The sequence below is a fragment of the Melopsittacus undulatus genome, chromosome 14, assembly GCF_012275295.1.
Source record: "Melopsittacus undulatus isolate bMelUnd1 chromosome 14, bMelUnd1.mat.Z, whole genome shotgun sequence".
Taxonomy (NCBI): domain Eukaryota; kingdom Metazoa; phylum Chordata; class Aves; order Psittaciformes; family Psittaculidae; genus Melopsittacus; species Melopsittacus undulatus.
This window is the reverse complement of record NC_047540.1, coordinates 1,618,715-1,640,060: the sequence shown is the minus strand read 5'-3', so window position 1 is coordinate 1,640,060 and position 21,346 is coordinate 1,618,715. Positions and strand designations below refer to the sequence as shown.

Below are 21,346 nucleotides of genomic sequence, written 5' to 3'. Positions count from 1 at the left end.
GCCAGCATCCATCCATGTCCCCCCGCTGGGGCTGGGAGAAGGGCCTGGAGCGCATCCTGGTGCTGTGGTCGGGATGGGGGCCGGGAGGCCCTGCCAGATCCCTGTGGATGGAGGATGCTGCTGGGGGATGGACCCTGCCCCGGTGGCTGCTGCCCCGGTGGGTTTGGGGTCAGTGGCTGTTCCACTCGGTGTCCAGCTCCGGTTTCCCAGGGCAGAGGCTGTGGCAGCCCCGCGGTGACACCGGCTCAGCAAACCCATTTGATTACACATTCATTGCCGGGTTCATTTTCCCGGCCCCAGTTTCGCTTTCTGAGCAGTTGTTGTTGTCTTGGCAGCCGGTTGAAATCCGGCGTCTTCCCGACCTTCTCCCGTGCCCGTTAATCTCCTGCCTTCATCTGACCTTGTTGCTGCCTCTGCTTTCCCCAGGGGAATGGGGCTCAGATTTTCCCTATGGCCACGCAGCCAAGAGTGGATCTCCTGCAGCATCACCTCTGTGCTGAGTTCCCATTGCTTGGGAAGAGATGGGTTTAGATGTAACGTGCTGGCCCTGCTTCCAGAGGGATGCATGGGACCGGAGCAGCCGCCAGCCCCGGTGTGTGCCATGGAGCTGGCGCTGGAGCAGTGCCACCGCTCGTCCCCGTGCTCTGCCATCACCGTTTGCTTGCGTCCCATCATGTGATGGTTTCCCCAGGAGCAGCCCAGGCCGGGGCTGCCCAAGGTGGCTGGGTGTGATAAGGGATCTGGGGCCTCCATCTGCCCTGGCCACCGCGGGTGGAGGCTGTGGTGCGTTGTGGTTCCTCCGGCACCGTCTGCCCATGCCTGGGGAGGACACAGCCGGTTGCTCCTGGGGATGGGGTGGCCGCTTCTCCTTTGGCACAGCCACACTATGAGGTGTCCCTCGGGTACTCATGGGTCCCTGGTGCCACCATGAATATTCCCATCTCTGCAGTGCCAGAGACGGTTTTTGCTCCGGAAAGGTCCATCTCACCCCTCCTAAGAGCATCTGATGGGCTTGGGGCAGGCTGGTGGGATCCAGCAGGTCTGGTGCTGCGCTGGTGCTTGAACGCATTGGGCAGAATGATGTTAGCAACTGGGTTATTTCGTTTGTGTTTTGATGGGGATTAAGTTTCTCAGTGGGTCTCCAGGGAACAGAGGTGTTTGGCTCCTGCTTTTCCCTCTTTGGTTGGTTGGTTTTAATCCCAAATTCCTCTTTGCTGCTGCACACCAGGAGCTGGTGGCAGAGCTGGGGTGAAGCATCAGGTCAGAGCAAGGCACTGGCATGATCCCTGTGAGCATTCATGCTCCAGGCAAGTGAGTGTGGAAGGACCAGGGCTGCATCCAGACCCTGGGCAGGCACAGGGTGCTCTGGGGGTCCTGCTCTTCAGCACTGCCATCCTTGGGGGACCAGGACTCCCCATCTTTGCTCCAACAGAACAAGCTGCCTGCCCTTCGCCTGCCTCCCGCTTGGTGCTAATCAGGTTTCACACTGCTTAGTTTGGGACATCTAATGAGATCAGGGCTCAAGGTTGCTGCCTGCTCTGCATTTGCAGTGGGAAACAGGAGAATTGGCTCCTTCCTTCTCTTTCACCTCCATTTCTCTGTACATCTCCTGTCCTGAGCAGGCTGCAGGGCTGCAGATCCATGAGCCCCCCTCGTGTTCTCACCATGGTTGAACCCTGCACTGCTTCACGGAGCACCCCAAGGCAGCTGAAGAGAGCAAAAGGGGGTACCCAGGGAGCTGGGGGTGTTCTGGGGATCATTCCTGGCTGGGGGGGGGATCTGGCTCCGACACTGCTGTGTGGAGCCTGTGCAAACACGACTCCCAAGCCTGCCCTGAACAAAGCACGGCCAGTTCCCACTAGCCTAACGTTTTCCTAGTTCTCCTGCTGCCAAGCAGCCTTTGGTTGGCGTTGGAATAACAAGCCTCTTTGCCGAGACACCAGGCCTTTTGTTAGCTGCTAGAAAGGAGGTTTGATGCCCATGATCCCTCCACCCCCCTCCCAGCTTGCCTGCTCCCTACGCTGCTGCTGTGGGAAGTGCAAAGCTTGGCTGTGATGCCACCACCATAGGGCTCAGCTCTGCTGGGGTGCAGCTCCGCACCCCAGTGGGATCTGGTGCTCCCAAGAGGCTTGGGGGCTTCGTTTGGGTGTATTTGTCCAGGATTTGGGGCATCTGCTCCCGTGAAGGGGGTGGGAGCAGGTGTAGGATGTGGCCACTGCTCAGGGCTCTGCTGCTGGGGCTTCCCCAGACCTCCAGGTGGGTTTTTGGTGGGTTTTGGGGTGGTTTCTGCCCTGCTGTCGGGGTGTGCTGGGAATCACAGAGAGGCTGTTTACCCAGCCATGGAGACGGGATGTGGAGGTGTGCGGCGTTGTCCCGGTGGCCGGAGGGGCAGGGAGGGACCTGGAGATGCCATCGCCTTCCTCCTCCTCCTCCTCCTCCAGCCTGGGAAGGATGCCACGTTGCCGTGTCAGCACAGGCCCTTGGGAAAGCGAGCAGACGTGTGTGTCCTCTCGCACGTGGGGTGAGAGCACATCTGCTTCTGTGCCCAGAGCCGGGATAATGCTGTTCACTCCCAAAAAGCTGGAGTGATTCCTTCTGGGAGACCTTTGTTGTTCCTCCCCTTGCGCATCTCCGTCCTCGTCACCTCCAGCTCTGGTTTCATGTCCTTCCTCTCACCATGTGCACCAAGAGCTGCCCTCTCCTCTTAGAATGGTAGAGTTATGGAATGGTTTGGGTTGAAGGGATCTTAAAGCTCATCCAGCTCCACAGGCAGGGATCCCTTCCTCTGGAGCAGCTGCTCCAAGCCCCTGTGTCCAACCTGGCCTTGAACACTGCCAGGGATGGGGCAGCCACAGCTTCTCTGGGCACCCTGTGCCAGCGCCTCAGCACCCTCACAATGAAGAGCTTCTGCCTTAGATCCAACCTGAACTTCCCCTGTTTCAGTTTAAACCCATTATGGGTTTAGTGCCCTCTTGGCCATCTGCCTCCTGACGTGCAGCTTTGATCTATGCCCTGGTACCCAGGCGCTGCCTGTCCCTGTCCCTGCAGGATGATGCCACCAGGTCAGTGCTGGCTCAATGGGGTCTGGTGCTTTCCCGGAGCCTGGGTTGCATGGCCATGAGTTTCATGGCATCATGCAGTGAGCCAGTGCAGTCGGCTCCATGCCAGCGTCCTCGGGGGGGTGACAAACCAGGGCAGGCTTCTGAGAAGTAGGAAGGGATGAAATAATGCCTGAAATGCTGCTTCAGCACAAACCCGATGGCCTCGCAGTCATCCAGGAGGTTTGTAATGCTGGGGAGAAGTGATGAGATCACCCTGGCCTCCTCTCCAGCCTCATGCACTCACTTTGGGGCAGAAAGGGGGGGTTCAGAACCCCAGTAAGTGCTAGAGAGGGTCTGAATGAGGATGGTGTTGGCAGGGCTGGTGCTGGGTGTGAGGATTCGCTGGTCCATGGGGTGTGGGGGGGATTGGGTCACTGTTGGGGACACATGGAGGTGTGGGCACCCTGCCCATGCTGGGGCAGTGGGGCTGGCAGTGCTGATGGCTATGGATGCCCCTGGGAAAGGTTCTAAATCCAGGCACCAGAAGGGGAGCCCTACCAAGGACAGGAGTCTTCTGGGGGACCAGGCAAGGCTCCCTGCTGTCTGGGAAGGAAAATGGGCTCCTTTTGGGTTATTCTAGAGATTCCTGAGGGTCTGGGCCCTCCTGTTGGCTCCATCCATCCCATTTGAGTCAGTCCCGTTGGGCAGCCCCAGTTGGGATGTCGCATTCCCATAGATCCCATAACTGCTGGGGGTTTTCCTCTCCTCCTGCCTGGGAGCAGGAGTTAATCATTCCCCAGCAGCAGGCTCAGCATTAAGCAGGGAGCAGGTGGCTCCAGCTCAGCTGTTTGCTTTGCACAGTGAAACCTGGCAGGGATGGTGTTTGCTTCCAGCCTTACCTCCAGCCATCCACCTCTGCCCTCCACCTACCAGCAGCAAGGTCATCCCAGGGACCCCCAGCACCCCACAACAGCTCTGTTGGTGCTTTGTGGGAAGGAAGTCTCCTTTTTAAGCTGGAGTTGTTATTTTGGTGCCCAGACGTCTGCTGGAAAGGGGAACATCTCCACCCTTATCATCAGCACTTCCTGCCCCTGGTTCCTTGGAGTCCAGGCTTTGCTGCCGATGGGATGGGTCTAAGCTTCCCCTGCGCCCATTGTCCCTCTGCCCGTGTTTGCTGTGTCCAGCTGACCTTCAGCAGCTCCTGTGCTGAGAGATCTGCAGTTAAACATTCACCCTTTTAATGCAGACTCTGGTCTGAGGAGGTCAGCCCTGCACTGAGCAAAGCTGTGAGCGAACCCCCCAGTTCCCTGTGCAAACATGGGGGTGATGATGGAGCACTCAGAGCCTCAGACCCTTGTCCCCCACCTAAACCCTGTTTGCACGAACACCACCGTCCAGGAGGTTGTTTTTATCCAGGACCACGAGACACGTCGGGACAAAACAATCCCTATTTTTCCAGCCCTTTTCCAGCCCTGGAGCCGGGAGCTGATGCTGAGGGGCCCGCACGGCACCCGCGCCCGCTCGGTCGTGATGAAAGCCAGAAGGAAAATGTTTCCCGTAGGGAATGCGCCCGGTTTGCCAGGAGCCGGAGGCACATGGGCAGGGCCTGGCGTCGGGGCCGTCCGCATGGCGAGGGATCGGCGGCTCTGCCCGCACACGTACGGGGAGGGTGATTCACAGCACAAGGAGAGGTTTGTGCCGGAGCGGAGGAGCTCGTCCCGCAGGGATGCGCTGGGCAGTGCCGGGAGCCGCGACCTGCCCCGTTCCACCTCTGTGTTTAATAGCCCAGATCACAAGGAATGTCACCTTTGTTCTTGCTTCCCTTTCCCATGGCTGCTGGCGCCGCGGGCAGGGTGGAGCGAAGCCTCCGCGCCCCGGCAGCTCTGCCCGTGCTTGTCGGCAGGACAGGGATGTGAGGGCAGGACGGGGATGTGCGGGCAGGACAGGGATGTGCGGGCAGGACAAGGATGTGAGGGCAGGACAGGGATGTGCGGGCAGGACAGGGATGTGCGGGCAGGACAGGGATGTGCGGGCAGGACAAGGATGTGAGGGCAGGACGGGGATGTGAGGGCAGGACAGGGATGTGAGGGCAGGACGGGGATGTGAGGGCAGGACGGGGATGTGAGAGCAGGACAAGGATGTGCGGGCAGGGGATGTGCGGGCAGGACAGGGATGTGAGGGCAGGACGGGGATGTGCGGGCAGGACGGGGATGTGAGAGCAGGACAAGGATGTGCGGGCAGGGGATGTGCGGGCAGGACAGGGATGTGAGGGCAGGACGGGGATGTGAGGGCAGGACGGGGTGCGTGGCACATGTGGATGCGCTCGGCAGCTGGAGGTGGTGTTGCTGAGCTCTGTCTGCCCACCCGCAGCAGCGTTTGCTGCTGTTTGCAAGGAGGGGGCAATGATGGGTTTAAACTAAAACAGGGGAAGTTCACGTTGGAGATGAGGTCTCCCCTGTGAGGGTGCTGAGGCACTGGAATGGGTTGCCCAGGGAGGTTGTGAATGCTCCATCCCTGGCAGTGTTCAAGGCCAGGTTGGACAGAGCCTTGGATGACAAGGTCTGGTGTGCAGTGTCCCTGCCAATGGCAGGGGTTGGAACTGGATGGTCTTAAGGTCCTTTCCAACCCAAACCACTCTGTGATCCTATGTGGACTTAGCCAAGCTCTGGGTTTTGCAGGGGGAAGAGCTGTGGTCCAGAAGGGTTGATCCCAGTTGAGTGCTGGTGCGGGGCATGTGCTCGGTTCCCCAGCTTGGGGTTGGGGTGCAGTGGCTTTGCTGGAACACGGTGCCCCCCATGCCAAGGCCAGAGCCAAACTGGGCTCCATGGGGAGCCCTGGGACAGTGGTGGGTGATGTCTGTCTGTGACTGACCTGAGCATCCCTGATCCAAAACCCTGATATCAAACCCCAGATCTGCCCCTTCCTTTGCAATTCACAGCAATTGGGATTTGCCCTCAAAACCTTCCAGAAAGGAGGAAAAACCAGCAGAAAGATGAAAGCACTGCAGAGGAAGCACAGCAGGAAACCTGGCTCCTGCACTGGGGTTATGTGTTTGTGTGTGCTCAGCACTGCTGCTGGATGGGCTCTTTACCCCACTGTGGGGAGCAGGGTTTTCCCTGCCCAGTGTGGGGTGGTCCCACTCCCTATTTGGGACAGAGATCCCGCTTTGTAACACCCACAGGGTTCCTTGGTGCGCTCACAGCCACTTCGTCCTCATCCAGTGGTAATTGATGGGGGGGGGGGGTGCGGGGGGCACTGGCAAGCACCCCCTTGGGCACAGGGGGGTGCAGGCAGAGCCATGGGGAGATGCTTCACCCAGGTAGGGCAGCATCGCCGTGCAGTGACACTGTGGTGCTTCCACAGTGCCACCTGGCTGCCACCTCCCTGGTGGGACATGTGTCCCTATTGGAGCTGCTGGGGGACCTGCTGGGATGCACCAGCACCCAGGGAACTGAGGAGCATCCTGGTGGCATCACCCACCCGGTGTCGGGAAGCGTGTGCCGTGCCCGGCAGCTTCCCCAGTCATATAAGGAGATGCCGGAGCCGGGGCCGGGTCGCCTGAGCATTACTCACCAGGAGGCACATGGTGGGGAGGGACCAGGACCGGCCCTGGCCCCAGAATGCTTGTCCGGAGCCAGGGGTGACTCAGCTCCGTGTGTGAGGAATGGCTGGAGCGAGTGGGGAACCGGAGCAGCCCATGACCCCAGCCCATGCCATGGGTACCCTCAAATCCAGGCAGGGCGCTGGGGGGAAATGGGGGCACTGATGGAGGGGATAACCCCTCTTTGGGTGATGTTTGGAGCTGCAGAAAGCACTTGGTGAAGCACTGCAAGGTGGGGATCCCCCCACAAAGGGGCTCAGCCTCTCTGCACCCCAAATCCCTGCACAGGCAGGAGATCCATGGCCCTTCCCCACCCGTTTCCGGGGTGAGGTGACTGCTGGAGCTGAAACAGGCGCCTTGCAAAGGACTGAAATGAGCTGTTGGGGGGGGTGTTTGGTAGCTGCATCCGGGGCTGGGGGGTCCCCAGAGCCCCAAAAGCTCCCTGCACCCCGAGTCTGCCATGTCCTGTTTGTGGCTGTTATCAGCTTCCTGCAGTGGCAGGAGGCTTGTGCTGGTGAGGGGAGTGTGGAAGGGGAAATGGAGTTAAAGTGAGTGGGATGAAGTGTGGGACCAGTGGTGTCCTGGCACAGAGGAGGGATATATTTATATATTTATATATATATATATATATATATATATATATATATATATATAAAGAGTCATTATTTTATATATGTTTACACAGAGATAAAAATAGATATGGCTATATCCATTCAAAGAGTTTCTTTTACCCAAAGCCTTGTCCAACGGGGGATGGGGAAAACCAGCTCCTGCTTTCAAAAGCCTTTTCCACTGGCACATCCCAGCCCATCACCGGCAGCAGCAGGCGTCTGCCTTGCAAGGTGCTATTTGCCCCTCTGATGGTGGCCCACGGGCCCATTTATGGTGGCCTCATGCCTCCTGCAGCACTTCCCTGCCTTAACACAAAGCAGATTGCTTTAGATGAAAGCTGTGCCGGGATATTTTTCATCGGAGCAGGGATGAGGCTGTGGAAAACACATTGCAACAGCGCCGAGCCCTGGGATAACTCGTGCTTTCCATCACCCATCCCATGGGTGATGTCTGGAGGGTTTGCTCATAGTTCAATGGCAAACGGGGGGATGCTCATGGTTCAATGGCAAACAGGGGGATGCTCATGGTTCAATGGCAAATGGGGGGATGCTCATAGTTCAGTGGCAAACGGGGGATGCTCATAGTTCAATGGCAAACGGGGGGATGCTCATGGTTCAATATTAAACAAGGGGATGCCCATGGTTCAATGGCAAATGGGGGGATGCTCATAGTTCAGTGGCAAACGGGGGATGCTCATGGTTCAATGGCAAACGGGGGGATGCTCATGGTTCAATGGCAAACAGGGGGATGCTCATGGTTCAATGGCAGATGGGGGATGCTGTGGCCGTTGCAGGATGCGCTGCTCTTGGTTTCCATGAGCTGTTTCTGCACCTTCGCTGCAGGAAACGGTTCTGAACAGAAGTGAAACTGAGAGCAACGCCCAGCCTGGCACTAACTGTCAGTAACCAGGGTTGGGCTGCCAGGGCTCGGCATGCAGGATGCCGGGTGGTGGCAAGCACGGCACCCGGCTGCTGGAAGGGCTGGGATACGGATGAGCGTTTGCTGTTTGCATCGAGCATCTCTTGTGGGTATTTCCCCCTGTGGGTGACCTGGCAATTAACACACAGGCATCCAGGGAGGGGAGGGAAACACTTTGGGGGTTCCCAGCTCCCAGCAGCCCGAATTGTGTTGCCTTCACTTGTGGGGCAGAGGGTTTCCTGCAGGCAGACGGGCACAGGGTACCCACATCTCCCAACCACCGTCCCCTCCATTCCGGCTGCCCTCACTGTGTTGGCATCACCAGCCTGCCCACCCTCACCCATTGGGGTTCATGCCTCTCCCATGAGGAGCGGGATGCCGCGGTGATGCCGCACGGCAGCTGCTCCCACCCATCCCATCCCATCCCACCCCGGCCGGAGCCGCAGCCTCCTTCCAATGGGGCTGGGAATGGAAAGTGAGGAGATGACGTCTCTCCCCCCGGAGCGGGGGGGGGGATGGACAAAGTTTGGCCGCGTGAACACCAAGGAACGATGTTGGAGCCGCTCTGACGCTTGCTCCCTCTCCCCCCCCCCTCCCTTGTCCCTGAGCTCCCAAATCTCCCTGTTCCCGTCCCGCTGACGCTGTCCCCAAGCGCTGCCAGTGCCGGGGCTGAGCCAGCCGGAGGCAGAAACAGGCAGGAAGTTTGGGCAGCGTCTGCAGGCAGCGGTTCACCCTCCCGTCCCCTCACCCCCCCCGGCGATGCCGGCAGGAGTTGGGAGCTGGGCCTGGGACAGTGGGACGGGAATAGGAGACGATGCCTCTTTCGGAGAGCTCCTATCTGCCGCCCGCTGCCTTTATCCTGAGCCACGTCCTGGGCATCGCCGGCGTCCTGTACTGGAGGAGCCGGAGCAGAGAAGGTAGGGGCAGCCCCTGTAAGATGGCCGGCGGCAATCCCATAAGGAGCACGCCTTGTTCTCCCTCTCCATAAGCCGTGGCAATGGCACGGGCAGGGATGGATGTGCCTGGAGGGGAGGAGGATGTGGTAATGGGGTCCCTGTGCCGGGAGGGGAGGGGGGGGCAGAGGTTTCGGTGCCTAAATTTGGTCTCACCACCCGTTCCCGGCCCACGTTGGGGTGGGAGCGGCTGGGATGGGGGTTGTCCCAGTGGGATGGGGGTTGTCCCACTGGGATGGGGTTGTCTCATTGGGATTGAAGCTGCTTTTTGTCTCGGCGCAAGCCCTCGACACGTGGCTGCTGTTCTGCCTCCGCCGTCCCCTTCGCCACCAGCACGGGCAGGATGTGGCCCCAGAGCTGCTCCCGGTGCTGGCACAGGCTCACTGAGCAGCTGGGGCTCACCCTGCCTCAGTTTCCCAAAATAGGGCTCGCACATGACCGCTGCCCGGGGAGGATGAGGATTCGTTACAGGGATATGGGACAGCGCCGGGCCCGGATGAGCGCTCAGGAGCTTCTCCTCTGTCCCGACCCCTTTCTCCTGGGATTAGTTTGTTTTCATTCCTCCCTCTGTTTTTCCAGCCTGTGCCTGCATGGGGCCTTTTCCCTGCATCCGTGACCAATTCCCCTTTTTTTCCCACTTTTCCCATGTAAAGGAGTGAGGCTGCAGCAGTGCGCAGGGGCTTTCCCCCAAATATTGCTTATGGGATATTCCTTTCTCCTTCCAAACTGCTTGGGAGACCAAGTTGCACAACCATGCTGCTGTGCAGAAGTGCACCCGCTCACCCAGTAAACCCTCTGGATCCACCATCCCCTGTCCACTCCAATGTCCCTTTGGAAGAGCTCCCAGTGCAAGTGTTGCAAGCAGCCAGTATATTCCATATCAGTTTTCCTTCATCACTCCTTCCCTGAAAAGCTCAGGTGACACCAACCCCATGGGCACAGCATCCTGGAAGCTGGGGTGAACAGAACAGCAGGCTCTGTTGCTCTGTGATGCTCTCCCACCTCTGCCCAGCATCTGCCTGGGGCTCCTTTACATCACCACTTCCCAGGTGTCTTCCTCATCACATTCCTGGCTCTTGGAACGGTTTCCACTGCAGGTATCTCCTGTGCATTCTTGCAGGCTGAATCAGGCACCGTTTCCTCCCCTGTTTTGAGAGGCTCTGTAAATCCTGCCTGCTCTCGGCTCTCTTGTCATGGTGGATTATGTCAGCACCAAGTTGGCAGCCAGCATATTTGAAATACCTCGTGCTTCTCGGCCAGGCAGGTTCTTTGCATATCCCCCATCTTAAAAGCACCATGCTAAGGAAAAGAAGGCACATTCCCATTCTTTGCATGGAAGGTGTTCAAAGTGAAAGCAATGGGGTTCACACTGAGCGTGGCCTTGGAGAGGTCATGGAATCACAGAGTGGTTTGGGTTGGAAGGGGCCTTAAAGCTCATCCAGCTCCAACCCCTTCCACTGGAGCAGCTGCTCCAAGCCCCTGTGTCCAACCTGGCCTTGAGCACTGCCAGGGATGGGGCAGCCACAGCATCTCCATTCAACCCATTCCAGTGTCCCAGCACCCTCCCAGGGAACAGCTTCTGCCTAAGAGCTCATCCCAGTCTCCCCTTTGGCAGTCTGACACCTCCTGTATTCCCTCAGCTGTAGCAAGAATTAATGAGCAGGAGGTGAAAGCTTGGGAGGTGCTTCCAGGCTCTATTCCAGCAGGAGGAAGGAGCTGCTGGGGGACACTGAAAGCCCTCAGCTTCCTCCCAGGAATGGTGAAGAGCCATCCCAGAGGAGCACTGGAGAACCTGGTGGGATGAGGGGTGCTTGGCCAGGGTTAGGAGTAGGACTGGGACTGGGCTCTTGCAACAGCCTGAGGCAGGAGGAGGTGACCAGTGATGGGATCTGGCAGTGAGTGAGGCCAAGGATGATGGAGGAGAGATCCTTGGGGAGCGGCAGCTCCCGGCCGGGCGTGTTGGGAGCTGCTGGGGACAGGCAGGCTGCCAGGACAGAGGCAGGGAACTGTCTGTGCAGGGAGCTGTGGTGGTGTGGGAGGGTCCCTGGCACCCAGCACCCATGGGAGCCGTCCCAGTGATGATGGAAGTGCCTGGGGTCTATGGGTCTTTATTTCCACGTCCAGCTGATGCCCCTGGTTTTGGGGTGCTGGAGACCAGCAATGGGGCAGGATGGTTTTCCCCTCCCCTCCTTGCCAGTTGGGTTCACTGCAGGGACTGACAGTGGGAAAACCTCAATCCCCACCTTCTGCCTCTGCTCCTTGCTGCTTCTGGCCCCTCTGCAGGGATGGAGAGCAAACAGTGCCCTGGTGCCTTTGGGATCCCCATCCCTGGGGATGCAGTGGACTGTGCCCTGATATACAAATGGGTGAGGAGGGAATGAAGCTGCATGTGTGGTCCTGCCGAGGTGCAGGCTCTGTGGAGCAGATCTCGGATCCCTGTGTGCCTGGGCAGGGATGGGGATGTCCAAGCTTGGTTGTTGCTTGGCTCATCCTGGTGTTTGTGAGTCTGATCTGTCTCGAGAAGCAGCAACGTGAGTGTGCTTCACATCTGGAGCATCCTTACAGCTCCGACAGCATCGGCTGTGCTGGAAGCCATGGGATGGTTGTGTGGCACTGCTGGCTTGTCTGCAGAGAGGTGCAGGTTCCACCTCTGTGGCTGGTGGCTCTTGGTGGCTGGGGTGAGTCGCTGCTAAACGGGAGAGGACAAGCATGGGGGGGTTGCAATGAGTTGCTCATCAGGGTGAGTCTGGCAAAGATTAGCCAGGGAGAGATAAGCCTGCAATGCCTTAATATCGTTAGTAAGCAGTAACTGGGCATTATTATTAGCTCAGATGATAGCAGGAGCGCAGGGTGAGGAGGTGTAACCTGGTCAGAGCCCACGAGCCACCCAAAGTGGTGAGACAGGGCAAAAAAGGGAGGAAACCCCCTTATTTCTGCAGGAGATGGGAAGAGGGAGCACACTGAGGAGCTGTGGATCCAGCACCGGAGACCTGCTGCAGGCTTCCCATGCGGGACTCGGGTGATGTGCCTCCATCCCCGTGTTATCCATGTGGTGCTCCGGGACATGCTCCTGCCTTTCCCCAGCAGCAGCCCGGCTCCTGTCACCCTCCTGGCCGGGTTCCTGCCGGCAGAAGGTCTGCAGGGGGATTATATATAGCAGAAAAGGAAGAGAGGTGGTGATAAGAGGCCCCCGTTATCTCCCCGCGTGCCGAGCGGGGCTGCGGCCGAGTCCCGGCTCTGCTTTGGACCGGGGAGGGATTTGGGAAGGATCCGCAGGCAGGCGGGTGAGAGCCCAGAGAACAGCCTGGCATTGTCCTGCCCGTCCTGCTGCAATTAACTGGAAAACAAGCCAGGAGCTTCCTTCTGGGAGCTTCACCAGTGGCTGTGCCGGCCCTTGGGATCGCAGTGGTGAGGCACTGGGCAGACTGGGAGCACTGGGAGAAGCACCAGGAAGAGGGGAAGCAGCCGCTGCGGTGATGATGGGGTTTGGGGCAATGCCCTGCAGGAGGAAGGGCTGGTGCCCACGCCGGGGGTAGGAAGTGGCGCGGTGGGAGGAGCTGCGGCCGAGAAGACAGCCAAGGTCGGTGAGCTGGTGGTGCCACCAAAGCCCCTTCCCCAGGAGCCTGCTTTGCCAGGACCCTGCGCTCCCCATCCCAGGCTTGGGTGATGGAGAGGAGGCATCTGCCCAGGGAGCAGCGGGGGCTCAGCGCCTGCCTCGTGTGCCGGATGTGCTGCATCGGTCAGTACCCACCGCGGCTCCTTGCTGACCCGCAGGGAGCTCCCACCATTGCACCAGGGCTTTACCCATCCCGAATGAGCACCAGGGCTGGGAAGGGACCATGGAGGGGTCGGGGGAAGGAAGGGACCTTCAGAACACATGGGGGTGACGCAGCTTCCTATGGCAGGCGGTGCCAGGCGGCAGCTCCGTGGCTTGGCCGCGTGGTCCCAAGAGCAGAGCCCGGTGGGGTGGGGAACCAGAGCTCAGCCACTGTATGGGTTTTGGCACTTGGTTCCATGTGGGATGGAGCGGGATTTGGGATGTGATGTGCCGCTGGTGTGCCGCGTGTTCCGCTGCAGGGCTTTGGGATGGGGAAGCCGTGGGGTGGATGGGGAGATGTGGGGTAGATGCTGTGTGCATTGAGATGTGGGGAGGTTCCCCTGATGCTGTGGCTGCTCAGATAGAGAAGGGACCCCCCTGGCCAGTGACTCCCTATCCCAGGAAGGGGCATGGGGCCATCCGGGCAGGACACACGTGTGTCTGTGGAGCCTGGCCCAGGGCTGTTGCTTTTCTCATGTTCCATGTTTTTTTGGCTTCAAATGGAAGCAAATGCAGCTGCTCCAGGCAGACTGATGGCAAGGGGATGTCTTGGGGTTGTGGGGCTTACCCTTCCCTGCTGTATCCCAGGGACCTCCCGGCTGCACAGGGTGGTACTCGGGAGCTTGGGTCCTATCTGGGGGTCAGTACTGAGGCACCTTCTCCTCTGAGGTGATGCTGTTAAAACCATGCGATCCTGTTTGACACAGGGCTGGCTGCTGGGGGTACCCTGAGCCCTCCTCGTGCACCCCGTGGGACCCTCCAACCCTCCAACCCCACCTCGTGTCCTCTCCTTTGGTAACATGTCCATTATATTGTGGTTTTGCACCAAACCCAGGCAAAGCAAAGCTCCTGTACCCCACACTGCCACTTGGCAGCACGGCCATCAGTGTCCCATCCTGTCCCACCATGGGGCTGGCAGCTCCCCTGGCTGCTCTGTGGGGCTGGGACCCCCAGGCATGGGACCCCCGTTGTCACCCCTGCTCCCAGGATGCCCTGGGCTGAGCCGTGGGACAGAAATACACATTAAATCCTGACAATCCAATGAACCGAAAATACAGCGACACAATAAGCTGCTAATGGCACAGGCTGGGGCTGGGTATGGGACATCTGGGGTTTATCTCATGCACTAAAGCCTTCCGGGAGTGGGCAGGGGAGGGGGACACCGTCCGGAAGAGGGGGCCTGGGAAAACCCCAATTGCCTCCCTGTGCTGGTCCAGGAGGGATGCGGAGGCACAGGGAGGACCCATTGAGGGGTTTCAGATGCAAGCTGCAGCTGTACCTGTCCCCATCATCCTGTACCTGTCCCCATCATCCTTTACCTGTCCCCATCATCCACATCATCCATGCTGCTTTTGTTCAAGTAACACTGTTCCCTCCCCAAACCCCATCACTCTGTCTGGTTGTAGCTGTGTGGATGCTCCTGGTATGGAGCGAGGTGCTCCAGAGCTGCCTCTTGTGCACTAACCCATGAACAAGCAGCCTCTGTATACCCTGCATGGGCACAGCATCCAGCCTGGCACCAGCAGTGATTCCTCTTTCTCTTCGCCTCATTTCAGTGTCATTTGAGTTTCTGCATGAGAAACACTGACCAAGAGCCTCCTTTTGTCTTCTTTTGGCAGATGAACGGGACAGAGTCCAGAAGAAAACCTTCACTAAATGGGTCAATAAGCACTTGATGAAGGTAAGGGACATGCAGTTTATTATAAGGCCGGTTCAGTGACCATCTGTGTGTCTGCTCTGGCTCAGCACTGGCTGCTGAATGCCTTTTTCTTAAAGAAGTTGTATTTTGTCTATGACTTTGTGCATGGATTTGAGTGTTCACACTCGTGGCTGTGCTCAGAGCAGAGCTGGTTGCAGTGGGAATGTGCTGGTGCCTTTGGAGGGCACTGTAGCATCACCACACAGCCCTTGTTAGTGCATGTACCTCCTGAGTACCCCGTCCTTGCTGTAACATGAGGCTTGGTCATCATCAGGGTGAAAGAGGAGATCTCAGGGCCCTATTGCCAGGCAAAGGGGCTGCTTGTCATTTGAAGGATGCTCCTGTGTGGAAATGGGCTGCAAAGGGAGATGCTTGTGGTTATAGGTAGCTAAGCAGGATTAACATTGCACTGTGAGGTGCCTAATGCTTTTCTTGGTTAATTCCAGGGGCCTTGTAATTAATTCTCCATTTTCCAGAAAAGAAAAAGAGGGAACAAGGAGATGAAGCTCTCTGGGCTTTAGGTGTCACTGGTGTTTTCCTGCCAGCTCTGCTGAGCTCAGCATCAGCTTTTGGCTACTTGCTGTGGGAAAACCTCAGGGGATGCACCCAGCTCTGGGGCTCCAGTGTAAGGATGTGGGACCTGCTTGAGCACATCCAGAGGAGGCCATGGAGCTGCTGCGAGGGCTGGAGCTGCTCTGCTCTGGAGCCAGGCTGAGAGAGCTGGGCTGGGGCAGCCTGGACAAGAGAAGGGGAGAGCTGAGAGCAGCTCCAGTGCCTAAAGGGGCTGCAGGAAAGCTGGAGAGGGGCTTGGGACAAGGGATGTAGGGACAGGCCAAGGGGAATGGCTTGAACCTGCCCAAGGGGAGACTGAGATGAGCTCTTAGGCAGAAGCTGTTCCCTGTGAGGGTGCTGAGGCGCTGGCACAGGGTGCCCAGAGCAGCTGTGGCTGCCCCATCCCTGGCAGTGCTCAAGGCCAGGTTGGACAGAGCCTTGAGTGACCTGGTTTAGTGTGAGGTGTCCCTGCCCATGGCAGGGGTTGGAACTGGATGATCTTAAGATCCTTTCCAACCCAGACTATTCTATGATTCTATTGCCTGGAATAGGGGTGGTTTGAGTCTGGTTCCATGTATATAAGCCACAGCAGGTTCTCTGGGAGCCAGGAGACCGCTGTTCATAGCCGTCGGTCTGGAATCACCATGTAAAGTGATGGTTGCTCCTCCTGCAGGTGCGCAAGCACATCAATGACCTCTATGAAGACCTACGAGATGGCCACAACCTCATCTCCCTCCTGGAGGTGCTGTCAGGGGTCAAGCTGGTAAGTGCCTGGGGCTGGGCAGTGATGCTGCTGCCACCCATCCCCATAGGTCCCCTCCATCCTTCCCCCCCTTCCCTTCTGTCATTTCTTACACCATAGTTTTGTTTCCAGGTGTCTGTCCTTGTTCCTTTTATTGTATTAGTTGTTATTTCAGTTGTTTCCACCCAGACCCATGTCCCCAGGCTGCTCCTGGATCCCTCATTGCCCCTGGCTTGCGGTGCCCTGGGTAGAGCCTTTGTGGAGGCTTCAAACCTTCCCCTGCATTTAAACCAGCAGATACTGATGGCTTTGACTCCAGCTCTTTCTGTGAGACTTTGCCCAGTGCTTTAGCTCAGGTTTGATGCTCCTGCCCCATGCTCAGCTCCTGCCTGAGCTGCATTTGTGGCGTGCAAACCTCATCCTGCATCATGAGCATCGTAGAGTCCCCCTCCTTCCTCCTCCTCCTCCTCCTCAGACTGACACGTTCACTCAGCTCTGGGAAGATCCCAGGGTAGCACAGCAGGAATTATTTTAGCTTTCCCCTAAAATAGGATCTGGGTGAAGATCTCCCATCTCCCTCCGTTCCCCTCCACAAGATGCCAAATCAGGTTTCTGTGGGGGCTGGAAATTTGGATCAAGCTACTTGTGATCCAGACAGCTTCCTTCTCTTCACGCTTCAAATCCAAGGGGAAACTCCTGTGCTGGGGCCCAGGGAGTGCCAGGGATCCGGTTGCCTTCATCTCCACTCTTTTGTTCTGCCTTTCACCTGGTGTTGCATTTTGGTTCCCATTGTGTCTCCCTGTGTGTCCCCCTCCCATCGCTGCCATCCCTCCCATCCTCCATAGCCCATAGAGCCGCCAGCTCAGCGGAGCCTTCGCCTGGTGAGAGCACCGGCCTGGTGCCGTGCAAGCAGCGAGGAGCGGGAGGAGGAAGATGATGATGATGAAGAAGTAGGTTGAGTCTGTATCCCAGGCAGGCACTGCAGTGCCGGCGGATAGTCCAGTGCAGCCCAGAGGCTCCCACCTTCCCTTCTCCTGGGGTTTGGATACCCAGGATGGGCACCATGAGCAAGGGAAGCAGAAGGGAAGCTGCAGGAGCTCCTGTTTCTGCTGTTCTCATTCCTGGGCTCTGCTCACCTGAACTGGATTATCCGTGTGCACCCTGCAGTGTCAGCCTGAGTCAGGGCACAGCACCCACCAGGGGGGACAGCATGTGTCCCCCCCACGGGGCTGCAGTGATGGCTGCTCACCTCGCACTGCATGGACAGGGAACAGGCACCTTCTCGGGGGGGCTGATGCCACTGTAGGGTCCGGGGCAGCACCAGCACCCCCATGCATGTGAGTGGAGGTAGGAGCGAGCACAGCCGATGGTCCTCATGAGGGGGCCAGACCCCAAAGCCTTACTCAGGGTACAAGGTGTGTTTTCCAGCCCCCTTTGCTCTGGGTGATGATTCCCTTGTGCATGGGGTCACCACCACCTGGAGCATCACAGGAGGAGCTGGGGCTGTGGCATCTGCTCACCAGGCTCCAGCCCCTGCAGCCCTGGAGATGTTCCCATTGCAGGGGCAGCTCTTCCCCTTCAGGCTGGGGAAGGAAGGGGACTCAGAGGCCTTGGGCTGTCCCAGCAGTTCAGAGCATCCTGGTGATACCTCATTGAGGCTGGCATCAGGATTTGGGCATCAATCCTCTTCCTGCTGTATCAAAGCAGATCCAGCATCCTAGACCCCATACCCTTCCCCTGGCCACAGCTCAGCTCCTGGTACCTTGGAGAACCCCCTGCCAGCAGCAGCAGTGATGAACACAGCCCAGGGCATTCCCCAATGGTTTGGAAATGGGGCCTGGAGCCCACACATAAGCTGGGTCTGCAGGGGGGGCTGAGGCTGAGGTTGTGGCTTCTTTGCCATCAGTGGGGACCTGTCTGTGTCCCCATGTCCTGCTGCAGAGCAGACCTGCCTCTGCTTCCACCTGGATGGGGCAGACTCTGCACCCGCTCATGCTGAGCCCTCTTCCCAGTTTGTGTGACTGGGATAGGTGGGATCCTGCCTTGGGATCTTGGAGGCTGCACCGGTGCTGCCTGCTGCTGGCTGAGCACACAGCTCAGAGCCTGGATGCCAACCCTTGGGCTCTTGGAGGAGGTCAAGATCTTGGGGTCTTCCCACCTCCATATCCCCCCGTGGCCTTTTTGCCCTCTTGCATCGAGGACTCAGAGCAAGAGGACAGAGCAGGATGTGTGCAGTGCACGGGGTCACAGCAGCACGCTGGGCACAGGGGGTGGGTGTGCATGTGGGGAGCTGCCAGCCCAGCTCCATGACCCCCCCATAACCTGCTGCCTCTCTTGCAGCCGCGGGAGAAGGGGAGGATGCGCTTCCATCGCCTGCAGAACGTGCAGATTGCCCTGGATTTCCTGAAGCAGCGACAGGTAAGGGCTGAGCTGGGCTCATCCCGAAGCAGAGCTGGGTGATTCCTGCTTCCTTCCCCTGCCTGGGGCTCGGGAATGGTGTTAAAGCAGCATCAAGCCTGGGTCAGAGTGTGCCCATCCCCGTGGTGCCAGTGCTGGTTGAGGATGGCTCTCAGGGGACATTCCCCTGTAGGTGTTGTTCGCTCCCAGCACAAAACCCCAGTATCAGAATGAGGAACCAGACTCCAGTTGTGGGAAGGGGATCACAGATGTCACAGACGGGCACTTCTGTTCCCCAGACAGCCTTCAATCCCAGCACCGGCAATGGGCGGCTGTGGCACATCCCATGGACAGACAGCATCGCCCTTTGGCTTTCAGAGGGAGGTGCTGGCCCTGCAGTGCCTGTGCAGAGCCCAGGCATCCTCCGCACCCCTGGGCGGGATCCGCCTGGAGCACTGGGATGCATCCCCAGACTTGTTGGCTCTGTAGGTGGAACCCTGGGGCCGTGTGTCCCGTTCTGCCTGTTGGGTCAGGTCTCCCCACTGAGATGCTCCCCAGATATGCGGAGCTGATGATAAACCTGACCCGTTCCTGCTGCAGCAGGGCTCCCTGCTGCCCTGGGGGCACTGAATGAACGTGCCTGTGCCCCACTGCAGGGAGGGTGAGCTGCTTCCAGCCCCCTGCTCCTCCTCCCCAGCCCCTTGATAGAGACATTTTGCCGAGGGCTCTATGGAGCTTGTTTCTCTACTTGGAGGAAACAGCTTTTCCTTTGAAGCAGGATGGCTTTTCCCATATGCTCCTGCTGGAGACTGATGCTGGAGCCCTGCTGGGGAGTGGGGACCCTCCATAGGGAGCTCATTGGGGAAGAAGAGCCCAAAGCATGTGGCAGCTCCCGGGATAGGGGCTGCAGGGAGAGCAGGAGCAAGGGAGCTGTGGGACTGTGGGCTGGGATCTGCCTGGATGGGGCTCTTGGTGGGTGCTGGTGTTTCTGCTTCATTAGAGTTGAAAACCAACCCAAGCAGCCTGGATTTGACCCCGGGAATGAGTTGTTAAAGCTCAGCCATCCTCTTCTACCCGTGCTCTGTGCCTGTTAAATTATGCAGCAGTGCTCAGGGCTTTGGGGACGAGGAGTTTCTCTGGGTGAGCTAAAATAGAGCCATTAAGTGCTGGGAAAGCAATTCCAGATGGAGAGAGCTGGAGATGTGAAAAACCCCTCCTGAGACAGGGCATGGGGTGGCCTCGCTGCTGCTTCAGGGAGCGCTGGGGTCATGCGTGTCCCCATTGAAGTGCTTGGGGTGGCCCATGGGGACAGTGTGGTCAGGGATGTGTCCCCCCCCTTCCTATGGGTGAGCTTTGACCCTGGTGCTTCTCTTTCAGGTGAAACTGGTGAACATTCGCAATGATGACATTACAGATGGCAACCCCAAGCTCACGCTGGGGCTCATCTGGACCATCATCCTCCACTTCCAGGTAGGTCAGGATTGCTCCTTGTGGAAGGATGGGGGGTGGATGGGGTGGGATGGAGCTGGCATCCATTTGTCCATGTGTTCTGTGGCAATGCTGCTGCATGGATTGGTCTGGAGGATCCACACCCATTGCAGGATCGTGGAGACTGGTGCTGGAGAACAGCAACACCCATTCCCCATTGTTTCCAGAATGGGATCATTAATGATGGGCTGTGTGTGGTGGCCTCCCATTGGCACTGCGGTTGCTGACAATAGCTGTTTGCTCAGCTGATGTCTCTGGAGGAGAAGAGCAGATCCATGGGGGATCCAATGGGATGAGCTCCCACCCGCATGGGGCTGTTATCCCGAGGTGCTCCCGGCCCTTTGTGTGGTTGCTGCAATGGAAAATGTCAGCTGCATGACAGTGGTTCAGGACAGGGATAGGAGAAGCTCTCTGGCCCTGCTGGGGAACGCAGCCGGGACCGTCTCCAGCAATTGTGTGCTGTAGATGCTCTTGCAAAACAGGGTCTCAGGTCTTTAATACCTCAAATTACCTGGTTGTAGCTTTGATGCCCTCAGGGCACAGCCCCGAATGCCACCAGTGTGCTGGCATGTTGGCTGGCTGAGCACTGCTGCTGTCAGCAGCGTGTGAGCTATGTGGCATTAACACCGGGGCCATTCCTGCTCCGGGAAGCTGCTGTGTCCCAGCTCCCTGCTGCATCCCTGCTGTTGCAGATGAGGCTGGCGCTGGCTTTGGGACCTCATAAGGAAGGTTTTAATGCTTGGAGGATGGGTGAGCAGTGCTTTTGGGGGGAGCATGGGGGTAAGTTGGGTGTGAGGCTGCTGGTGAGGCACTTGGCTGGTGGTTTGCCCATGGAAGCAGCAAGAATCGAGCAGGATCTGGATGCTGAGCAGTTGCTGTTGTCTGGTGGGACCTTGGCTGGTGGCATCCCATGCCCGTGGTCCTCATCTTTGGGTTGGTCCGGCCCTGGTGCATCCTCTGCTGCAGGAGACCAGCGAGGGCAGATCAGGAGGTGCTGGGTGCCCTCCATGCCCAGATGGGAGGGGATGGTGCCACCCTGACATGGGGCACAGGGTGGGTGACAAGGGTCCCATGGGGAGCTGGGCGGGTGCCATGAACCTGCACATCCTCTCCAAGCTGGGCTTATGGGATTGTTTCTGGGGTTGTGGCTCCATTGTGAACCTCTTAATCTCCTGTGTCCCAGTACCATTGCCTGGGGGCAGGTGGCTGGGAGAGGTTTGGGAAGGGCTGGAGTCAGTGTGGAGCAGGGAGCTGGAGCAGTGAAGGTGTGGATGACCCTGGGAGCTCTCATGGGGTCCCTGCCTGCCTTGGTCATCTCCTGGGTTGCTTCTCATGGTGTTTTTCCCCCCTCCCAGCCCTGCTTGCTGGGGCTGAGTTCTGTATCCCCATTTTATGCCTCCCCTTTCCCCATTTTCCATCTCATCTCTGCTCTTGGTGCATGTTGCCCTGCTCTGGTCCATCCCTCTGAGCTGGTGAGAGCTGGAATGATCAAACCCTGCCCTCAGAAGGGGTTGGACTGGTTTGGG

At 58.3% G+C, this 21,346-nt stretch overlaps 1 protein-coding gene across 1 annotated transcript in view; it reads left to right on the top strand.

The window, feature by feature from the left end:
• Positions 1-21,346, top strand: part of MACF1 (microtubule actin crosslinking factor 1) — a 131,369-nt gene that overhangs the window by 15,230 nt on the left and 94,793 nt on the right. Inside the window, exons 2-5 of the mRNA XM_034069104.1 lie at positions 14,562-14,623; positions 15,867-15,956; positions 18,276-18,353; positions 19,710-19,802. Of these exons, the coding sequence (XP_033924995.1) occupies positions 14,562-14,623; positions 15,867-15,956; positions 18,276-18,353; positions 19,710-19,802 (323 nt within the window). The remainder of the gene's footprint in view (positions 1-14,561; positions 14,624-15,866; positions 15,957-18,275; positions 18,354-19,709; positions 19,803-21,346) is intronic.